Genomic DNA, 22,542 nt, shown 5'->3' with positions numbered 1-22,542 from the left:
TATTACTAACTATTAACTATTACTAATTATTAAACTATTACACTATTACACTATTACACTATTACTAACTATTAAACAATTACTAATCTTACACTATTACTAACTATTAAACTATTACTAACTATTAAACTATTACTAATTATTAAACTATTACACTATTACACTATTACTAACTATTAAACAATTACTAATCTTACACTATTACTAACTATTAAACTATTACTAACTATTAAACTATTACACTATTACTAACTATTAAACTATTACTAATTATTAAACTATTACACTATTACTAACTATTAAACTATTACTAACTATTACACTTTTACTAACTATTAAAGCATTACTAATTATTAAACTATTACTAAATATTACACTATTACACTATTACTAACTATTACACTATTTTTAACTATTACACTACTACTAACTATTACTAACTTACACTATTACTAACTATTACACTATTACTAACTATTAAACTATTAAACCATTACTAACTATTACACTATTACTAACTATTACACTATTTTTAACTATTACACTACTACTAACTATTACTAACTTACACTATTACTAACTATTACACTATTACTAACTATTAAACTATTAAACCATTACTAACTATTACACTATTACTAACTATTACACTATTTTTAACTATTACACTACTACTAACTATTACACTATTACTAACTATTACACTATTACTAACTATTACACTATTACTAACTATTACACTATTAAACCATTACTAACTATTACACTATTACCAACAATTAAAGCTAGACTACGGGGACATATTAGTAAAATATGTGCCTGTGGTGAGTAATTATGATAAACAAATATGATATAAGATAATTAATTATAATCAATTTCAAAAATCATGAGTAAAATACTATTGTTTCTACAACACCTACTACAATACACCGCCAACTTCAACTGCTGGAGTAAAAAATAGCTAGCCACAGTAGTTTGGTAAGTGGCAAGTTCACACATGAAAGCTGACTCTGGTACCCCATGCCTTAAAGGGATAGTGGGCTGGCAACCCTACAGAGCAACAGCAGCTGCTATCCTCTGATCTACACAGCATGAATACAGGGATTTCTATCAGAACCCCCAGAACATGCATGGCCACACACATCTCCTCACCTGATGTAATTAATACTCATGTCTTGGTGGGTTCGCTGCCAAACCTAACCTGTGTATCATCTTGAAATACGTGCAAATAAGACTCTTTCCGATTTATCTAAACCAGAACATAAAATAATGTGTGCCACGAACAGTGGTGGAAAAGTACCCATTGTCATACTTGAGTAAAAGTAAAGATACCTTAATAGAACATGACTCAAGTAAAAGTCTCCTAGTAATGTACTACTTGAGTAAGAGTCTAAAAGTATTTGGTTTTAAGTGTCAAAGTAAATGTAATTGCTAAAATATACTTAAGTATCAAAAGTAGAACTCATTTCAAATTCCTTATATCAAGCAAACCGGACGCCACTATTTTTTATGCTGTACATTTTTTACAGTTAGCCAGGGGCACACTCCAACACTCAACACATAATATACAAATGAAGCATTTGTGTTTGTTTAGTGAGTCCACCAGATCAGAGAAAGAAGGGATGACCAGGGATGTTCTCTTGATAAGTGGGTGAACTAGACCCTTTTCCTGTCCTGCTAAGCACTCAAAATATAAAGAGAACTTTTGGGTCTTAGGAAAAATGCATGGAGTAAAAAGTACATTTATTTTCTTCAAAATATGAATAGTAAAATAAAGATACCCCAAAAACTACTTAAGTAGTACTTTGAAGTATTTTTACTTAAGTACTTTACACCACTGGTCACGAAAACAATAATGTGTTATAATTTTTCCTGTTTTGTTGTGGTAGCTAATCATCCCGATATTGGGAAAAATACAATTTACACAGGCCCTGTTACAGAGATTAAGAATCTGATTACCCAGGCAACTGCCATCTTCTTTGGTGGTTGCCATTGAAATGTAAAATGTCATTATGTACTGAGGAACAGAAGATCATATTTTGTTTTTACTGTATCTACCTGTGCCACTGTGGTTGACAATAACAAAATTATTATACTCATTAATTGTACTATTGTATCACTGTATTCATGTGTCTTCCATCCTTCCATCATGAGGCTTCCTTACACTCTTTATATTATCTGTGTCAAATATCATAATTTAATATCATTTTAAATATCATGGGCAGTCTTTAGGTAACAATTAATGCTAAATATATCAATATGATTGAAGGCCTTGATACCAGGAACAATATGTATTCATTATTGGACTAACACCATGATAAATCACCAGCCATCACTCATGCGATGCTGTATAATGTGACAGTAACTCTAAGAAAGCTTTTGTTTTAAGACATATTGTTATATTATGGATCAGTAAAAAGTGTGTAATATTCAGACACATTTTAACGCTTATCGGTATTGTATATCAGATTTCAGTCTGGTACTAATCATGAATGGTAATATCAATAATGTACCCTGTGTCATTTTAATTCTGACCAGTTAGTTGATAACAATGTATTAATGATATTATCTTTCTCATTTACTACACAGGTATAAGGGTTATGCATGATGATGAAACATCAGTGTAATGAAAGTTATTGGTCAGTACCTGTCAAAAGAAGGTCATCAATGTCATCATCATCATCGTCATCATCCTTGGATAGATCATCTTCTTCAGGTGCTGAGCTATCAAAGGCTTCGGTTATGATTTCATTATCCTCGTCGTCATCTTCTTTGCCGATCTCTTCAGCTGAATCCTTCACCTCATCATCATCATCATCGTCTTCTGTGTCATCAGAAATGTCTGCGACATCTCTAACAGTCTCTCCTGAATCCTCGACTGTTTTGTCATTGTCATCGTCATCAACGATGGCACCACTGTCCTCACTGACTTTGCCATCATCGTCATCATCAGTGTCCTCTAAATCTGTAGAGTCATCAGTTGTATCCTCAGCTAATGTGTCTGAGATATCCATATCCTCACTATCAGCAAGATTATCATCGTCATCTTCTAGGTCAATGGGTTTAGTATCATCATCTGTTTGGTCAACATCTATCCTATGATCTTCCTCATCAACATCATCATCATCATCATCTGCAGTCGAAACAGGAGCATCATCTGTAGCTTCATCACTGTCAGCAGCAGCAGGACCAGCTACAGCATTTTCATCCTCTTCATTATCACCATCATCATCATCAGTGGAAGCATCAGCAGCAGCATCACTGGCATCCTCATCTGTAATTACTTCAGTTTCAGCTTCAGCTATGGTGTCATCCTCCTCTCCATCATCTCCAACAGAAGTGTCTGTCTCTGTGTCATCAACATCAATCAGAATGGGGCCCTCATCCTCATCAATCTCAGCAATGACCTCTGCAGCAACTTCATCTTCACCATTTTCCTCTGCCACCTCATCTGATGCCACCTCATCAGCTGCAGCTGCTTCTTCCTCCTCCTCTTCCTCATCATCAGCCTCGGCAGCAGCCACCTCTGGAGCAGCCTCTTCTTCATCCTCATGATCAGCCTGTGGAGTAGCCTCTTCCTCCTCCTCATCATCCTCATAATCAGCATGTGGAGCAGCCTCTTCCTCCTCCTCATCATCCTCCTCCTCATTATCAGCCTCTGAAGGAACTTCTTCCTCCTCATCATCACCAGCCTCTGAAGCCACCTCTTCATCCTCATCATCATCTTTTTCAGTCGCTGCAGCAGAGTCCTCTTCATCTGCTTCACCATCATCATCATCCTCATCTACCTCGGCCTCAGCTGCTGCTTCCTCATCCTCTTCCTCCTCTTCTTCATCTTCTTCCTCCTCTTCCTCATCATCTCCTTCCTCATCTTCATCCACTTCTTCCATATCCTCATCCTCTTCCTCATCTTCCACTTCATCGACATCATCTTCCTTCTCCTCCTCCTCTAATTCCGCAACTGGTTCCTTTTCCTCGGCAAACATCCCTGCAACTACAGAATTAACAGTGTAAAAGTGACATTCAGTCCAGTGGGCCGTAACCAAAAAGATAACAATAATGCCCATAATTCATTATTTTCAAGACAACACAACACACTGCAACACAATATCTTTATTGTGTACTCATAATGCCTACACCTGACAAGCTGCTCTCTGCTCACCTGAGCCATATACACCTAGTAGTGAGTTTACACTACATGAATATCTCAGTGTGTATGTGCTGTGCTACCGTTATCATTATTTCATATCATAAACATGGCCAATGTAATGCTTTCTCTACATTACTGTACATTGCAGCAGTGGCGTAAACATAATGACAGTGTTCCATGCAGGACACGTCAAATACTGACTCTATACAAAATGACAAATGTATATATAGATATACTTGCAGATGTTGACTTGTTTGAGAAAAATAATAGTTCAGAAATGGTCCATTCACAAAGAGTAATTCTGTCAGTGAAGAGTTGTTATTTTCTGTGGTAGTGAGGGAGAATACTCTCATGGTTATGATGCTGATGTTGGGTATGAAAAGCAATCCAAAACATATAAAACCCCAGACCAAAAAAACCAAACAGAACAGAACAGAACAAAAACCAAACAATACAAAGTCCTGTCAACAATTAAAGCAGCAATCAGCAGTAACCCCGTTTTAGTAAAGAACTGAGGGTTGGGGCTGGAGAAATGTCATCACTCTCAAATTCATAGACAGAGCTATGTATGCAAGGACTGACCATCCATGGTGGGGGTTCTACTAAGCTATACGGAATTGTTTTAAGAAGGTCGTGCCAAGGATCATTTTGATATTTCATTTAGAATTTTAAGTGTCAAAAACAAATATTATGGCCTTACTGCTTGAAGAATCAAAAATAAATATTATGGCCTTAATGCTTGAAGAATCAAAAAATAAATATTATGGCCTTACTGCTTTTAGCCCATACAAATGCATTGAATAACCGATTCAATACATGGAACAACAGATAGTCCCCAAAGAATATGAAAAGGAAGTTTGTTCTGAAGTGTCTGTCCTATATCTGAGAGGTATAAGAAAGATCAGATATATATTTTTTGCACTAAACAGATATGTCTAGCTTTAGCTGTTGGATTGTTATGGGGATTTAAAAAAAAAAGGTAATTAATGCTAATGCTAATTTCCGCAGGGGCACGGACATCAACCTTTGGGGGTTTTAACGATGTTTTGAGGCTATATAGTATTTATGGACATTTATAGTGTTTTCTTGACATTGTCTTTGTTTACAAACATTGTCGTTAACAGTAAAAACAGTAACAAGGTGTGAGCGTTTCTTTGCAAGAATCAGGTGACGTCCCCGGATCAAGCCGGGAACTACATACACAAAAACCACCCGGGGACCATGACAGAACGAGAATCTTATAGAGAATCCTATATATGTCCTTGAGGACATCCCGCGGAACCAACCAGGTAGTGGATAAAAACATCCAGGGGACCATGACAAAATGTTCTAAGAACGTCCTATAAACATCATTGGGGACGTCCTCGGAACAAGCCGGGAACTAGACAAAACCTCCACAAGACCATGACACAACGCCGTGAAGACTTTAGGCGGCCATTTCATATTGTCCCAGGAACGTCCTAAATACTCATTATTGTTTGCAGGGCAGTATTCACATTGAAACATGTGTTTACAAGATGCAGTATTGGTGAATTCATGCTCACACAAATTAGTTGTGTTCTTAACTAATACTATTTGTACCATAGTACTACCAAATAATAAGATACACCGAGAGAAACTGTAGTGGTCTATTTAACAACTGCAATCGACTACGACAGTTGAAATGTGAATTCACTGAATTTTATTGTACTATTTGATTTTTCCTACAACAAAATCAACATCTAAAAGACATGTACTGACCATATATTACAGTGATCATGAATTAAGGCTATTGGACAAGTTGTCTAGAGTAGCTTCTGGGAGTATAATTACGGTGTCTGGGAACAAATAGAGCCAGCAGTTACACACAGGTACAGGCTAGTAATATCACATTACATCGCAATTATTGACAGGATTAGCACCCATTTTCCAAAAGTTGCTCTGGCGACAGCGCAAATGACCACATACATCACGCAGCAAAATGCCTCAATCCTATCAAAAAGATGTATCAATCATCATCACATGCCTGTTATTTGTTATTTACTGAAAAATTAGTTTTCAATCTGAGCATCATATAAAGAACAGAAGGGCACAGACCTTGTTTTCTGGACGGTAGGAATGCAGCTATGAGGTAGGACGGAAGGGGATTCCAACAGCAGGAGTTTAGAACACAAAACAATTATTAAAACACTATCCACCTTCCTTGACAAGTACACAACGTGTGACTATGGATGGAAGTAGCCAAGTTAATACGATGGTTATGCGGATGAAAAGTAAGCATTTTAGCAAAGCCACAAAACAACAAAACCATTGGTTAGCACTGCGCAATAGCATGATTAGAGTAAATAACCATTGAGTGTGCTTATCGGTTTGTGTATTTGCTACGTTGTCATTCTAGTTGAACTACATTAGAGCTAATGTAGTTTACATTTAGTAAACATCTAGGTGTATGTTTACCTATAAACATGGAAAGCATGGCCATGGTACCTTCAGCCTCAGCTTGTTCCTCTTCAACGAACCATCGTATATCTTTTGGGACGGTTTTACAGTTAAGTGCCAAGGTGAACATCCATAAAATATCACACTCCACAAAATCTACCCCATTAACCTCAGCCTGTATCACCTGTTCAAGTCCTAAAACTTGGAACAGCTAACCTACATTAATCAATGTTGAAATGTTCCAATTTTGATGAGGTCATAAAAAACAAAAACACGCATCATTTCATTAGACAATCTTTTATTTTTTTGCTTGTGCGTTTTGTCAATGATGTGAGGGCTTCTAAAGAGTGTGAGGGGAATGGCATAGTGTAGGTAAGCGGTGGGAAAATAAGCATGGAATCGTTTCAAAATACCATTGGAGAAGGATAGAAGGGCAGAATCCTTAGGTATTAGACAGCAGTGTGTTAAGAGAGATTTAGGCCTACATTCTGTCAGGGTCTCTGGCACAGCCAAGCATGTAAAGCATATCGTACAGATGTAGGATCTTAATACGAGCCAGCTTGCTATAGCAGGATTCTGCAGCAACCGGAAATGTGAACTATTATGTGGATTATAATTCATGGACTTTTTTGTAGGGGTTGAAAATCAAGTCTGAAATTTCCAAGTGGAAATGACAAACTTCAGAAGCCTTTTTAAACCACAAATACACTACACGTTTTAAAATGTCCTGCATTGCAGGAAAGTTCTCCTGCAACTGGGCGATCAAATTAAGATCCTACATCTGTACAGCAGATTACAAATGGTGTAGGTCTTGTCAGTCTGACTCCATGCGGTGACCCTGCATTTCAGCAGCAGGTTTGGAGTGACTAATCGCGCAGCACGTGTAAGCTCTTGCTGAAAGAAACAAGGCTTTCACTTCCAAAGCGTCATTAGTGGCCCGGATAAGTGAATTTTGTTATCTCAGGTCATGTGGACGCCTGCTAAACTTTAAAGCCAAGCCCACGTCCTCACAATAACCTGTAGCTTTGTGTCAGTCCTTTAATTAAGGAAACAGGATGTAGAGTAGCAGGCAGAAGAGTTAGCGTTCACATTGACTGACAATAGCACTATAGCCAGGAAGCGTTTCTCGACAAAGAGTCGTTTTCCTTTCCCTAACAGCTGTGGCATAAAGAGCACGAAGGAGACGGCTTTTATAATACATTGATGAATAAGTAAACGGCAAAATGAATAGATGCATGAATACAAACCTTTTTTCTTAACTGGATGTAGCTCACCTAAATAGCAGATGGGCGAAAAAGATGTCAGCTTAAGAAAGGAACCAACCAAATAGATCTAATAAAACATTGATGAAGGCAGAATAAATTATGAATGTGGATCAGAGTGGAAGAAAGGCTTTTCTTCAGCTGCAGGCAGCTTATTCTCCTCTCTTAAAAATCACTAAAAATCAGTAAAGAGTACAAGTCAACTCAATGAAAGGCGGTACTGTAGGCTACACAACAACAGCAACAACAGCTAGTAGGCTACATTTGGTTTACTATGCATCTCAGAGCAAAGGTGGATTTAGTGAAATGATTGGACTAGTCAGCCATTCTTCAAAGGAGATGTGAAAATACACCAACCTCATTTGTGCTAAACCGGCACGAGCTATGAATAGCAGATATTCACACTATGATGATTTTTTTCCCCTCAGAAGTTGGGTGAGAGGAAAATGTTCGTTCTCCAGGGTGTGTTTGATGTTTTGGGGATGTGTTTGAGATATAGCTCCTTTCAAAGCACATTAGCCTGAGGGATAAAGTTTCCAGGTTGTGTAAATAAATTAAAGCAACAAATAATATTTTAAAGCTTATCCTGAGGCCAGGGATGAAATTTATTTAATCATTTGTTATTTAGTGCTATGACTCTCTATTAGGAAGTTGGCATTGCTTTGGTGTCATGACCTGGAAACTATACTGTGCCCTGAGAGTGGTTAGAGTGGCTAGGCTACAGTGAGACAGTGTGCCTGTTTTAGAGTAACTACTCTAAAATGAGACCGAAATAGTCTCTGCCCTTTGAGTCGTAACTCACAGACAGCTGTCAAACCGCCAGGCAGGTCAGCATCTTTCTGCATTAGTCCACTGAGCTATGCATAGCCATTGTGGGGACGACCATTCCCTCTTGCTTTCTCTCTTTCTCTATTATCTCCCTTTGTCTTGCACCTCCACACCTCCACAGACTCACTCTCTCCATCATTTAACAGGGAGCAGAGGTCACAGTTACGCGTGTGTGTGCGCGTGTGTGTGTGTGCGTGCGTGTGTGTGTGTGTGATTGCGATGTGACCGAGGCAAGGAGGGATGCAGAGTGGTCAGTTAAGATACGCAGAAACTTTAGTCTGTCTGACAGACACCATTGGATGATGAGCTACTGTCATACTGAATGTATACAATACAGTATGTTCATTTTGTATTGTTAATGAACTCAAATGTGCATTATGTGCCTGTTTCCTAATGCATGTTTTTATCCAATACCTACTTGTACCTTTTACATTTTAACGCACTCTATTGGCCTAGGCAGAATGTCACTGCTCTAAGGCCAGAGGTACTGTTGATCCCCAGACGGCATAATACTACCATCTGAAATAACGTCCTTATAGAAGTGACCTAATAACAGTGTGTGTGCATCCTGGTAATGAATGGCATATGGTATGATTTATAAAAACAACAATAATGCAGCAGATGCCTGTATAAAGTGAGTCCGTCTGTGTAGGTTCTAATTGATTCACTCCAGCTCTAACTTCATGCGTGTGTTCATATTAAAACTACACTGGTTTCTTCATTGGGACTCAAATCAGTGCCTTAAAGAAGCGTTCCCTTTACTGCACAACAAATGTAAGTTACATTTGTTTGCCTTATATTAATATTCTGTACTGTGATTCAGTTATGGCTGCTGTAGGCCTACTGTATGTGTGGTGCTGCTGCTTAATTGACTGAAAACATTTGCTCTGCCAAATCACACTGTTGTGCGTTCATTCCTCTGCCCCAAATCATTACTGTTTAGCAGGAGGTTTGTCCCTGGACTGTTGTACAGTAGTTGTCCTCCACACTGTGGTATGCTTAGAGCTCCTCTTATAAAAGTAAATTGCTAGGTTGTCATTGAGATTGAATACCTGGCGTCAAGTTGCCTTCCTGTTTCAATAGGGCTGGTAAAAATGCATTTAATACCCAGCTGAATCTTAGGCTAAACTAAGGAATTGAGATTAGCACCTTGGTTATATCAGATATCCTTTAGCTAACACGGTGTAAACTGCATGAGCTGATGTTGTTGTGAAAGACACGTAACATGAACTGCTGAGTATAATGTTGATGATGATGGTTTGGAGCAAGCTTGGATATGAGATGTGCACATTGAAGTGAGCGTGGCGAGCACAGTGGGTGGTGAAAAGACACAAGCAAGGGATTGATGAGAGAGAGAGGTGATTTCTGCTTTCTTTGGATGGCTTTATTTTTTATAGAACAGTCACACACAAATGTGGTACAGGAGTTAAAAGTATCACGCTGCAGGTCGAGAGCCTTGTTCTTCCGCTTCAAAATTCTTCCGCGTGAAAGGCTGGAAAACAGTGTCCCGTTCTTTAGTTTTGGAGTTTGGGTTTGGGAATGAATGTCACCTCCTACGTTTCTGTTCTAAGCTTGTACAGATGGACGTGGTGCTGTATTTAATATTGCAATACACCATCTATTATGAGATATGATAAACAGTGTCGGGTTGATATGTGTGGTACACACAGTCGTGTGTTGAGTGTTTATTAAACCACAAGCTAGCCTTGGAAAGAAGCTTGGCTATGGTTCACAGGTTCTCAATCTGCCAGACTTATCCTGCATCGCACCCTAAGCCACACAGACTTAAGGGCTGAATTGTTACAGCCGAGCCATTAACTGAATATGTGAACCTATAGAGGTGAAATGGTGGAAGTGAAATGGTACAAATCAAACGGCTTGACGTGAAATGTGGCATGACCTGCCAGGTGACTGGTCAAGTCACAGCGGGTCAGCCCTTTTTCTCTTTTTCAAATACCCTGGTGGTTCGTTTGTTATGTTACTGTTGTTGCTGTTGTTTCCTTTATTATTAGGGCTCAAGAGACAACTTGTGAAATATACCTTCGATTTCCTCCTCCTCGGGTGCTACCAGGCTGGAGACAAAGGTCAGAAGCAGTTTGCCCCAGTCAGTGGACTCCTCCACCGCCTCGTTCACCACTTTCATGGGGTCCGAGCTGATATGCTGAATGCTTCCTGAGGGTGTGGTGAACAGGCTGTGTGAGCCAAGATTTAATAGCATAATATAGCCAGCATGCATTTACACACACCCTTTCTCTACACACACTTAAACCTGGACTAAAAGACTTAAGGAATACCTCATTAATTACCACCGCATTATATTATACACGATAAAAACAGTCATTTGACAATATGCTGTCCTTAATCTTTCAAATGCAATCATACTGTACACCGTTCAAATGTTCTGCACTTAGAGAACAATATGAGAACAAAGGCAGATCACAGCAAATGAATTTATACCCAGAAACAAATTCAGCAATATAGACTACAGATATGAAGATGAATGTGTACATGGCTATTAACTATAGCTTGGAACTAATCAACTAGAACCAATGTGACATAGTATAACATATCCTCTGTCCATCCATGGTCCAATGGGTAACTTCAAATGTCTGCTGGAGTATACGGTGTAGACCACCATCTGTTGCGCCATTCTTTACAGCTTTCTGCTGTGCAGTGCAGGCAAACGGCGTGAGACAGACATTTCCATTTCGTCGGAGGCAGAGACATACAGAAGGCAATAGGCATTCATGACAGGTAAACATGCAACACACTACAGGACATGTCAGACACCACTGCCAGCGGAGTGTAGCCCAGCACTGCGTTAGTGACAACTCTCAGCAGAATATGACTGACTGGTCTTTAGAGATTGCACTTTAGACTCTTTAGTGCTCTTCAGTGATGATTTATCAAAGCAGTATCACTGATATTCAGAAGAGAGTGATTGTTAGTTATTTATTCCATAGTCGTGTTGAATCAGACTGAGTGGGTTAAGAAAACACGGTTGATGTAGCCAAATTCAACAAAAGGAACATTTAGGTTCCTGGAATTGAAAATATTCACGTGGGAATTAATTGTCTACGCAATTCGGAAACAAATAGATGTTTCAGCTAAAGACAATATCTAAAGGCTTGTTTCAAATGTATCCAAAGATATTTGTCATAACATGAGTTAATGGACTGATTACTTGCTATATTAGTCGCTTATAATCAATTGTATTATCTTTCATTTGATTAAATTCATTAGTTGTATCTTCTCCTTTAAAGTTAGTTGCTACAGTATGTCAATCCAAACTCACTAAGGGCCTCAGAGGCCTCTAATTGGCACGACAAAGTTAAAAGCATGGTATAGTGGCTTGCCTCTAGACCTTCCTGCATCCTTAATTACTTTCCTGACAGCGGGAGGTGGGGAGACCCCTGTTAGGAGGAGAGGTACATAGGCAGTGGCACAGGGACAGTGAACAGTCTCCATCACATGCACATGATCAATGCGCGGGAGAACAGACTCCAGAGTGATGCATTCTGGGAGGAAGTACTGGACAGTCTTACCACAAGAAACAATGGCACAGAGACACAATTTACTCACGATTCATAACCACCGTATGGTGACAGAAGAATTCAACGTCATCACAATGGAAACAAAGATCGGCCGCAGTGTAGAGAACACATCAACATACGAACAGTAAACACCCATAGTGCAATAGGAGTGAGAAACAGGACAGAACAGCAACATGCTGTGCTGTAACCATAGCAAACACAGTATGTCTTTCACTCTTTATTGAATCTGCTATAACAACAGTTCTTCCTCTGTGCTTGGCCTGTTTTTATTTGAAATGTATTCTCATTGACTTGATTAATTTGTTCCAAAAAATTACGTGCAATAACATAATGCTGTGATTTGAAGTAGTACATCAAAATTCATGGCATTGAGTAACAATGTGAAATTGACTCCAACTAGGAATACTAATGAATACTGATTAATTCAGTGGCATTTGTTTGATTGGCACTTCAACCTGGGTCATAAAGCAGAAAAAATATATCCCTCAATGCTTGTGCATTTGAACCCCTCACATTGTAGTCTATCTACACTGATTCCTGGCATGGAGACTGCAACTAAATCCACAGAAATAAATGACATATTAACCTGAAAGAAGTGGTAAAGAAGGCAAGGGACTTGGGAGTGGAAATGGAATCAACCCTCCAAACTAAGTCCCTCATTACGGAAAGGCTATGTGGATTGTTCCAAAACACTTTGGAGGGTTTAGTTTAGAGAAACCGGTGAAGTGTGGGTGGCAGTATAACTAGCACCATGTCACCTGGCAACACATTCATTCCTGTATTCAGGAGGTCTCTGACACTACGTCCATCAGGCTCCAGTTTGCAGGTGTCCCTCTTTAGCAGGAAGTTGAAGGAGCTAATGAAAGCACTGTTTTCCCTCTCTCTCTCTCTCTCTCGCTCCCTCTCCTCCCTCTCTCTCTCATTCTCCTCCCTTTCACGCTCCCTATCCTCCCCTGCCTCTCTCTCCCCCTCTCCCTCTACCCCCCCCCCCCCCCTCTCTCTAACGGGAAGCAATGGAGGCATGGCAATAGAATTGATTCAACTCCAATTGGACGCCTCCCAGGCTATGCAGTGCACATCAAGGGGAACTCCATTTCCTCACAGCCAGGACTCTTGCCCATTGTTCCAAAATGTTGGTTTAGTATTTAATTTTCACAGTGTCGCCCTTTATTGAAATGTCATGGTGGGAAAAATTGCATCTTATTAAAAGTGCAATTTTAATACCCATTTGCTGTCCAACTAAATGGTTGTGTAATGGGCAGGTTCGTAATTTCTAATTTTCCAATTTCTCAGGGCAGACAGCCTTTTGCTTCACACATCTATTAGTTTGTGACCTTGTTGAAATCATTTAGCATTTTCCCTGTTACTGTACCTCTTTATGTGTTCAAAAAGTAAAGTATTTAATGGGCGTGGGGATGAAATGGGGATGAAATAAGACATCTGCTGTCACTAACCACTGTCTACAAAAATACAAAACATTGAATAATACACATTCCAAAACTCCATGTTGTATATCCACTTGGGTCCAGTACTATAAATATTTGAAATGGTGACTGACAGGTACTCTAGCTATTCCCGTAAATTCCACTGTCTCTGGCAGTCTCCTCTCTGACAGTGAGGGGTTCAAACGAACAGAGAGGACCAGTCTAAGAAAGGGCGTCCAGCCCCACAGCCATCCCTCATAGAGAGAGACAGAGTGACACCGCTCAGGTATCCTACAGAGGACCTAGTGCTATACATAGCTACCCGATTCTTCTCTATTACTGTGTGGTCTTACAAACCAATTTTACCAACCCTTTTGATTGGAACAGATTGATACCTGATAGATAATTTACTTATTTTCAAGATACATGTTGGCTACGTACATTTACTGTGGTGCAGATTACACATTGTCCTCAAAGATTGTGGCTTCAAAGGCCATTTCCGTATATAAGATTTATATCATATGGGTATTTACATTATACTGTACGTGTTTGTTCTAGTTTGGAAATCTAGTAATTTATTAATATGTACATAGCTCCTGCTTTTCCTTTCAAGGGTTTATCCATGGTGCCATGGTTTTGTGTGGTGATTCACCCTCCCATTCCACATGTGTTGTCCTGGTGCCATACAGTATCCCCTGGTATATTCTTAGCTAACCATAACCCCCCTTTCCCTAATCTAATTTAGGGATGCGTGACCCCAGTATTTTTGCTATCAATTAATACGTCAACTGTTTAATACATTGGTTAAATGGTATAGTTTAGCTACAGTCTGACTTCTACACCTAATAAAGACTCTTGTATTGTTATGACTCGGCTGAGAGGCTTTGATAGAAATGGCCACAGCGTCAATTCCTTCCCATGATTCCATGTGGAATGGTTCAGGAGGTCAGGAGGACATTCCTCCGTAGATGACCTTCGGTATTGGCCACATTCAATGCTCAGTAGTATGCATTGTAGAGGAAATCTATATCTCTCCTTGCAGGCTTATCTGCAACATAGAATATTCGATTATAAATATTAAAGCACATCAGATTGGTGTATCCTTCTCAAAAGCAGAACTCAATCAAAGAGAAAGGCATTCTCCATGGCCAGAAGGAGTTATTACTCAATACCACACAGTTAATAACACCAACACAAGCTGATATGCTCTCAATGTGCCATTATTGATGTTAGCATCAAGGCAATTGTGTATAAATTGAGACGGGAAAGGCAACTAAAGTTAACATAGGCCGGATGCATGGGAGCGATTGGCACACAATTAATTGGGATCATGTTGCCAGGGAATAAGGTTAAATAACACTGTCAAATAAATCAGACTAAAAAGCTCATGCCTGACCACTTGACAGTAATATAATAGTGATTTCAGGCAGTACTTGACTTGGGCAGAAGCTCAACTGAACTGAGTACTGGCACCTCAAATGTTCTTCTGCTTGAGTTCTTGCACCTCTTATCGAATATTATCTCAAAAATATTGAGGAATTCCTGCAACTAAATATAAACGGTACCAGCAACCAAAATGAGTACCGGCACCTATTTCAGTCCAAGTCAAGTACTGATTTCAGGTGAATGTAATGGTTATTTTTCCTATAATCGTGGTGGCCTATTTTGCTCAATTATGTAAAGGGCACAAAAAACATGCCACACTCAAATTGTTGCGCCATTCTTTACAGCTTAACCTGGCACAAAGCCTTCTAGTACCTACTGTGATGCAGCCTCAATACATTCTAAAGCTTTCTGGTCATGTAATAATTGGTCAAATGAAATTGGCTGCTGCAGGAAATGCTACAGCCAACTTAGAATAGTACAGTTAGCTACAGCACATTCCTCACAAATGAGCACTTCATACACTAAACACATTTCACTGGACATCAAGTAATGACTGAAAACACACACACACACACACACACACACACACACATGCACACACACACATACACACACACACACGCACACACATATAAATACATTTCTTGTAATGAATGTTAGTTTAATGTTACACACTACGGCGTTACACACTACAGCGTCATTATAGTATGTTTTGTTAAACTACAAACAAACAAAAAAAGGTAAATAGTAGCGAGTTAAATGACACATCAAGTGACTACTAAATAGGCTGTATACCTTTCCAATCACAACGCAGAAATGAGTCAGTTCGGTGAATGATTTCTCATGGAAGCTATAGCCCTAAACTATTCACATTTTTATGTGAATATTATTATGTCAATATTATGGTTGACTTTATGAACGTATGTACAATTATGGTTGGCATCAGAGTTACTAACAGAACGGAGACACTATCTCTGTATTACCGTGAGTTTTATTAGGCAAAATAGTCCACTTCAATTGCGATAATATACTCGTGTGAAAAAGGTGTACAGACTCATTTAGTACCAGATGTAACCTGTGCAGCCTTGAATGAACCAGAATCAACACTTGATGGACCATCTGTACATGAATCCATTATTGCGTAGCATCAAGCCACCACAACACTGACTGGAGTGTGTGACAATTGCTCCCTGTCAGCAATTAAAGCATGCAGGTTGTTAGTAGCAGAGTGGAAGCGAACACACAGATGGGTATGAGCACTACACTGCAGGCAGAGAGTCTTTACCAGGTGGCAAACAGGGGTCGTCACAGTATAATGTATGATCTTTTTATTGGATGGGAACAGGATGGCACATGGGGATGGACAGGGTGAAAAGAGGAGGAAACTAGATTAGAAATGAGAGAGTGACCGTCGCTACGGAACTCTAGTGAATAAATAAAGGGAGTGAGGTGCATGTGATTTCAGTGAAGGCTAGAATGGCTTTGGGTTGGTAGACTAGACTCCACGCCCCCAGAGTACGTCAGCCTTCAACTACTATCGTGACTTGTGAGTTAATCGGATCTACAGTACGTGACAATGGTGGCCCACTTTTGAAGTTTGCTTCAAAAATGTATGTGCAAGGTCTCACATGGAAGACCTTTGACATGAAATGAAATGTGAATGGCATATGACATGAAAATGGAGAAAAAATCCATGTACACCAATGACAATTTCTCGCACGTACTGATCGGCAAACAGCAAACTCTCAAACACTGAAAATTGTCATTGTACAACTTTATTTTTAAACCACAAAATCACACTGAAAACAACTTTAAAGGATACAATACATTACACATTCCCTCTACAGAGATTTTCACCATTACATCTGCAACAGTTGTAATGAACTATATCAATCATAATTCTGTGATACAATAACATCTCTACTGACTGAAGCAATGCATCTCAAAACTAATCTACCAGTAAATCTATTTGGCTATTTGACTCAAAGCTGTTTGACTGGGAGAGAGGCATGGTTAATTCTGCCAAACCCTCTCAGCAACTGCTGCAGATAGGGCCCAGGCCCAGTAAACTGCAATGCTATGCCCTATCTATCTTTGTCACTGTCAGTACTATTAGTAACCAGACAATGAGCTCTTGGCTACCCTGAGAGCCCACACGCCGTTGGATAAAGTAGTGTCAGCCTGAAAACAACAAGCTACTGGGCCTTATCGCTTTCACTGAGCTCACTGCATTCCTTTGTCGCCTGTTTTAGCCATTATCTATGAACTTGTTTCACCCAAGCTAAAGGTTAAGGCTAAATTATTAAACAAACCTTAGAAGAGGAACTATTTACACTATATGACAAAAAGTATGTGGACACCAGCTCATCGAACATCTCATTTTAGAATCATGGGCATTATTAAGGAGTTGGCCTCCCCACTTTGCTGCTATAACAGCCTCCACTCTTCTGGGAAAGCTTTGCACTAGATGTTGGAACATTGCTGCAAGGACTTGCTTCCATTCAGTCACAAGAGCATTAGTGAGGTTAGGAACTGATGTTGGGCGATTAGGCCTGGCTCGCAGTCGGCGTTCTAATTCATTCTAAAGGGGTTCGATGGGGTTGAGGTCAGGGCTCTGTGCAGGCCAGTCAAGTATTCCCACACCAATCTCGATGAACCATTTCTGTATGGACCTCGGTTTGTGTACTCGGGCATTGTCATGCTGAAACAGGAAAGGGCCTTCCTCAAACTGTTGCCACAAAGTTGGAAGCACAGAATCGTCTGGAATGTCATTGTATGCTGTCGTGATTTTCCTTCACTCGAACTAGCACGAACCATGAAAAACAGCCGCAGACCATAATTCCTACTTCACCAAACTTTACAGTTGACACTATGCATTGGGGCAGGTAGCATTCTCCTGGCATCCGCCAAACCCAGATTCGTCTGTTGGACTGCCAGATGGTGAAGCGTGATTCATCACTCCAGAGAACGTGTTTCCACTGCTCCAGAGTCCAATGGCGGCCAGATTTACACCACTCCAGCTGACGTTTGGCATTGCGCATGGTGATCTTACGCATGTGTGCGGCTGCTCGGCCATGGAACCCCATTTCATGAAGCTCCCAACAAACTGTTTGTGTGCTGACATTGCTTGCAGAGGCAGTTTGGAACTCGGTAGTGAGTGTTGCAACCGAGGACAGACGATTTTTAGCACTCTGTGGTCCCATTCTGTGAGCTTGTGTGGCCTACCACTTTGCTGAGCCATAGTTGAGCCATAGTTGCTCCTATACCTTTCCACTTCACAATAACAGCACTTACAGTTGACCGGGTCAGCTCTAGCAGGGCAGAAATTTGACGAACTGACTTGTTGGAAAGGTGGCATCCTATGATGGTGCCAAGTTGAAAGTCTCTGATCTCTTCAGTAAAGGCCATTCTACTGCCAATGCTTGTCTATGGGGATTGCATGGCTGTGTGCTCGATTTTATACACCTGTCAGCAACGGGTGTGGCTGAAATAGCCGAATCCACTCATTCGAAGGGGTGTCCACATACTTTCTATAAATAGTATAAAATGGGATCAAATCTATATCCACATCATTAAAAACCAGAGTCTAAAAGACCAAGATTACTCAACGCATGAGGCATCATATCAACTACTGCCCCTTTGCATTCTAATGAGCCCAAACAAGGAAAAAGGAAGCCTAGCTCTAACCTACAGAGAGAGGCCTATGATGTATCAGGTAAAAATGCAAAAACGAAACCCTAACACAGATAAGTAACATCCCAATGCATGGTGGTAGGAACAGTATAGGAGGAAAGGAAAGGTTCAGGACTTACCTGTGAGGCCCTTGTAGTCCATCAGGTCAAACATGATGATGGCCACACAAGACCAGGTGATGACCAGGGCTACGACCAGGATCCAGGCCATAGGGGAACTGAAGGTGGTGTACAGGTCGTCAGTCGCGGTCCTCTTGGTCACCCTGGCTGGGGGGTGTCCTGCCTCTCCATTTTTGCTCTCAATGACCATGGTTGTGGTGAAGGATTGCGCTGGAAGAAAGGACAAAGGATAGGTTGTTGGCCTGATGCTGAACCAACCATAAAGGCCCAGTGAAGGGTTAGTTCATGAATAGACTGCACTGAGACAAGTTTTTGACAGGGGAATAGCTATACACTGAAGGTACTACACTGTATGGTACACAGTGTCAAAGGAATCCATATACCTTTTTTTGTGCGGATTGTGTTGTCTCTGTGATCTTTTGACTTGGCCATCAAAGAGCTCTCTCTCTAAATGAATATACATCTCTGTAGCGTGGCAATTTGATTTGATGTTAAATGGAGAGAGATGGGCTGGCCATGCTTCCTTACAAACACAGCACATGACCTTTATGTGCGGAATTCATTTTACAAGGCTGCTCATCGATTTACCAGAATGTGGCAGACTAGGTCAGAATAAGCCATTGATTCTTGTGAAGGTGCAATAGTTAGAATGCAGTGTTCAGTCTCTAAAACGTTATCTGCTGCTTTTATACTGTGAAATCAGGTCGGTGCAAACCAGACAGAAGCTGTTGCTGGTGGCACGGGTCTCTGGTGTGTTTTCTTAGTCGGCCCCTGACAGAGATAGTATCCGACTGGTGTGTTTTCTTAGTCGGCCCCTGACAGAGATAGTATCCGACTGGTGTGTTTTCTTAGTCGGCCCCTGACAGAGATAGTATCCGACTGGTGTGTTTTCTTAGTCGGCCCCTGACAGAGATAGTATCCGACTGGTGTGTTTTCTTAGTCGGCCCCTGACAGAGATAGTATCCGACTGAAATGCTGTTCCAGCCCCCTTGATTTTTGTGTGTTGCATGTTAATGAATGTATGTATGTCGTGAGTGTGAAAGAGAGAGAAAAAAGAAAGACAGAAAGAGAATAAGTGCATGTGTGTATTCGCCCAGCATGGCTCAGGCCACCTGTTGGATCTCTTCGCCATGGCCTTCACCCTGTTGTCAGCAATGGGGGATTATGGGCCCCCATGTCCCCTCAATATGCTGACTCAAGAGGCTCTGCAGACAAACACCATATGCCCTGCTTCTTCTCACTTTGATTCAACAAAATACAATATGACATACTGTCATACTGCAACTAGCACAGTGTGTGTGTGTGTGTGTGTGTGGTGTTATTGTATGTGAATTTGAGTGTGTTTGCCAGGGTTACAGTAATGGCATTTACAGAGTTGTATTATCCTGGAATCCAGGAGTAGTGGAGTGGGGATAGTGATGGAATGCATCACCAAATGTGCTGTAAAAGAAAATAAATTTAAAAAAGAAAAGAAAAAAAAGAATGTACGCTTCAACACATCTACTTTACCTCTCTCCTGACCTCATGCTGCCTGAAGTTGACGTCCCTGTCATGGGAACTCTAAGTAGTTCTCCATGACAACTAATCTCAGGACAGTAATTGAGAGCCAGTAATACACTCTGATAGAGTCAGCCAACAAAACACTGATATGATCTTATCCTCTCCTGGGTGCCCTCAATATATACTCTGATATCACTTCTATTTGAATTGCTGTTGAATAGAAGTTTTACACCCAGGCTCAAGTTGGTTCAAATCAAGCCCTTCTTATTGGAACTGACGTGTAAGACTGAGGCAAAACAAGGTACATCAGACAGAATCATTAAGTTTGATTCCCAAAAGTAAGATAACGTCACATTTTCTCAGTTGTAACAGTGATGATGGACGTGGATTGTGCACGTGAAGTGCTAGATACTTTAAGCCGTGCTGACGTCACAAGTGTTTCAAGGCTGCATAGCAAATAGCCAATTATTCTATCATGATATCCACTATTTCTCAGAAGCTTCTAAATCGTCTGCGGAACTATGTCACGTTTTTAAACATTTCAAATGACAAATGAAATGACCTATAATAAGGAAGTAAAATGTAAAGACATACTTAGACTTGTGTAGATACTGTACCTTCGACTCCCTCAGTCATGGCAGATTTGAAAATGTAATTTCAGCAACAGAGTCGTGTTGAAAAAAATACATGCAGCGCCTCAGGGCTAATCCTGTTTGAGTCCTGATCGTCAAGGAGAGGATGGGACCATGCAAAGAGACCCTAAATATAGTACACCTGGTGTCTGGACTGGATGTTAAATCCCCCTAAAGAATCACAATTTAAAATAATTCAAAGGGTCACAGTCTCAGGGTCTCTGAAGAGGTTCAGTTAATGTCCAGGAAGAGAGCAAAAAGTTGAGGGGAAAAGTTCCAGGGCCGGCCAGTGGAGAGTTCGGGATCCAGCCTAAAAGTTTCCCCTGTCCATGATTGGTGTAGATCAGGAAGCTTAGGACGGGACAGAGGCTTCAAGGTAACCTTAACCCAGGCTATTCTGCCCTGCCTGCCTGGGTTATTCTTAGAGCTAGCCGCACCAGCTGCATTCTTGCTTTGCCTTTTTAGGCTGGGGGCGTGACCCCCTCCAACAGACCTGTGCTGTCATCGAGTAGGGTAGCAGAGGGGGCATCAGCACTGCTCTCCTGCACTGCCGTATCCATCTGCTGACCTGGGACTGGGACTGGCAGACAGAGACGTCACGTCACTGACAGTGGAGGAAAATGGCCACAGGCAGGAGCTGTTCATCTGGCCTACAGACCTCTATTAGCCTGGCCTTGGTGCCAGACTGATAGCAGCCAAAGTGGATGCAGCCAAAGTGCCATGTTTACCTTGTGTTTACCTTTGTGAACATGGAATACAAGATAAAGACCACCACTGCTTCCCAGCATTACCTGTCAAGAGCTGTGCCCATATTCTTATCTGGGTGCCAGCCAGTCTGGTCAGTCACTGCCCACTTACTAGGTACCTAGTCAACAGACTGGCACCTGGCAGCCACCAAGGCCTGCCTTTGGCATGGTTATTCCAATTATTCCTGGATTATCTTTACAACTGTAAAGCCAAAGCATATCTGATGTGATTGCTGGAATATAACCACCTACATTGTATGAATCTCAGATTCATGAACCTCTCAAAACATGAATCAAAATCACCACAGAAATCCATGAAAATTGATGCCGCTGTTTGATTTTGTCCTTTAAATCCCCCACAAGGAAGAATATTGCATGTTTAAAATGTAATTCAGTTGACCTCAGTGGAAGAAATTCAATGCATTTTCACCACCCTCCTTTCTCGGAAACCACACACCTCTGCTGAGAAGCCTTTCTGACAAGCTAAAGCAGTTGGACTGCTGACTAATCCCTGAACCCACATAAAGGGCGTGAAAAGACACATTTCATCTGAGGATATTAGTATCTTGCAATACTGAGTTTAGGTCATCCAAAAGTTACGTTGCTGCAAACAAGTTGACAGGTTACTATACAAAACTAAAATATTAACGCAACATGCAACAATTTCAAAGATTTTACTGAGTTACAGTTCATATAAGGAAATCAGTCAATTGAAATAAATAAATGATGCTCTAATCTATGGATTTCACATGACTGGGAATACAGATATGCATATGTTGGTCACATATACACTATATATACAAAGTTTAGATTTGATCCAGTTTTATACT

At 40.5% G+C, this 22,542-nt stretch overlaps 1 protein-coding gene across 12 annotated transcripts in view; it reads right to left on the bottom strand.

Moving 5' to 3' along the window:
- The window catches only part of trdn (triadin), a 49,185-nt gene extending 27,783 nt beyond the window's left edge, over positions 1-21,402 (bottom strand). For 5 of the 12 annotated variants that reach the window (XM_031800409.1, XM_031800400.1, XM_031800407.1 and 2 more), the window contains exons 1-8: positions 20,952-21,400; positions 18,835-19,044; positions 16,308-16,346; positions 12,015-12,071; positions 10,699-10,830; positions 7,816-7,842; positions 6,227-6,253; positions 2,648-3,994 (exon numbers count right to left, since the gene is read on the bottom strand). In XM_031800409.1, coding sequence (XP_031656269.1) covers positions 2,648-3,994; positions 6,227-6,253; positions 7,816-7,842; positions 10,699-10,830; positions 12,015-12,071; positions 16,308-16,346; positions 18,835-19,044; positions 20,952-20,970 — 1,858 coding nt within the window. In that variant the 5' untranslated portion in view covers positions 20,971-21,400. Of the gene's footprint in view, positions 1-2,647; positions 3,995-6,226; positions 6,254-6,586; positions 6,764-7,815; positions 7,843-10,698; positions 10,831-12,014; positions 12,072-16,307; positions 16,347-18,834; positions 19,045-20,928 lie in introns of those variants that run through there. The other 7 variants (XM_031800401.1, XM_031800402.1, XM_031800404.1 and 4 more) reach the window with 7 other exon arrangements.
- Between the last annotated feature and the right edge of the window lie 1,140 nt (positions 21,403-22,542).

Source organism: Oncorhynchus kisutch, linkage group LG21 (assembly GCF_002021735.2).
Source record: "Oncorhynchus kisutch isolate 150728-3 linkage group LG21, Okis_V2, whole genome shotgun sequence".
Lineage (NCBI taxonomy): Eukaryota > Metazoa > Chordata > Actinopteri > Salmoniformes > Salmonidae > Oncorhynchus > Oncorhynchus kisutch.
This window is presented reverse-complemented; position numbering and strand designations above follow the sequence as displayed.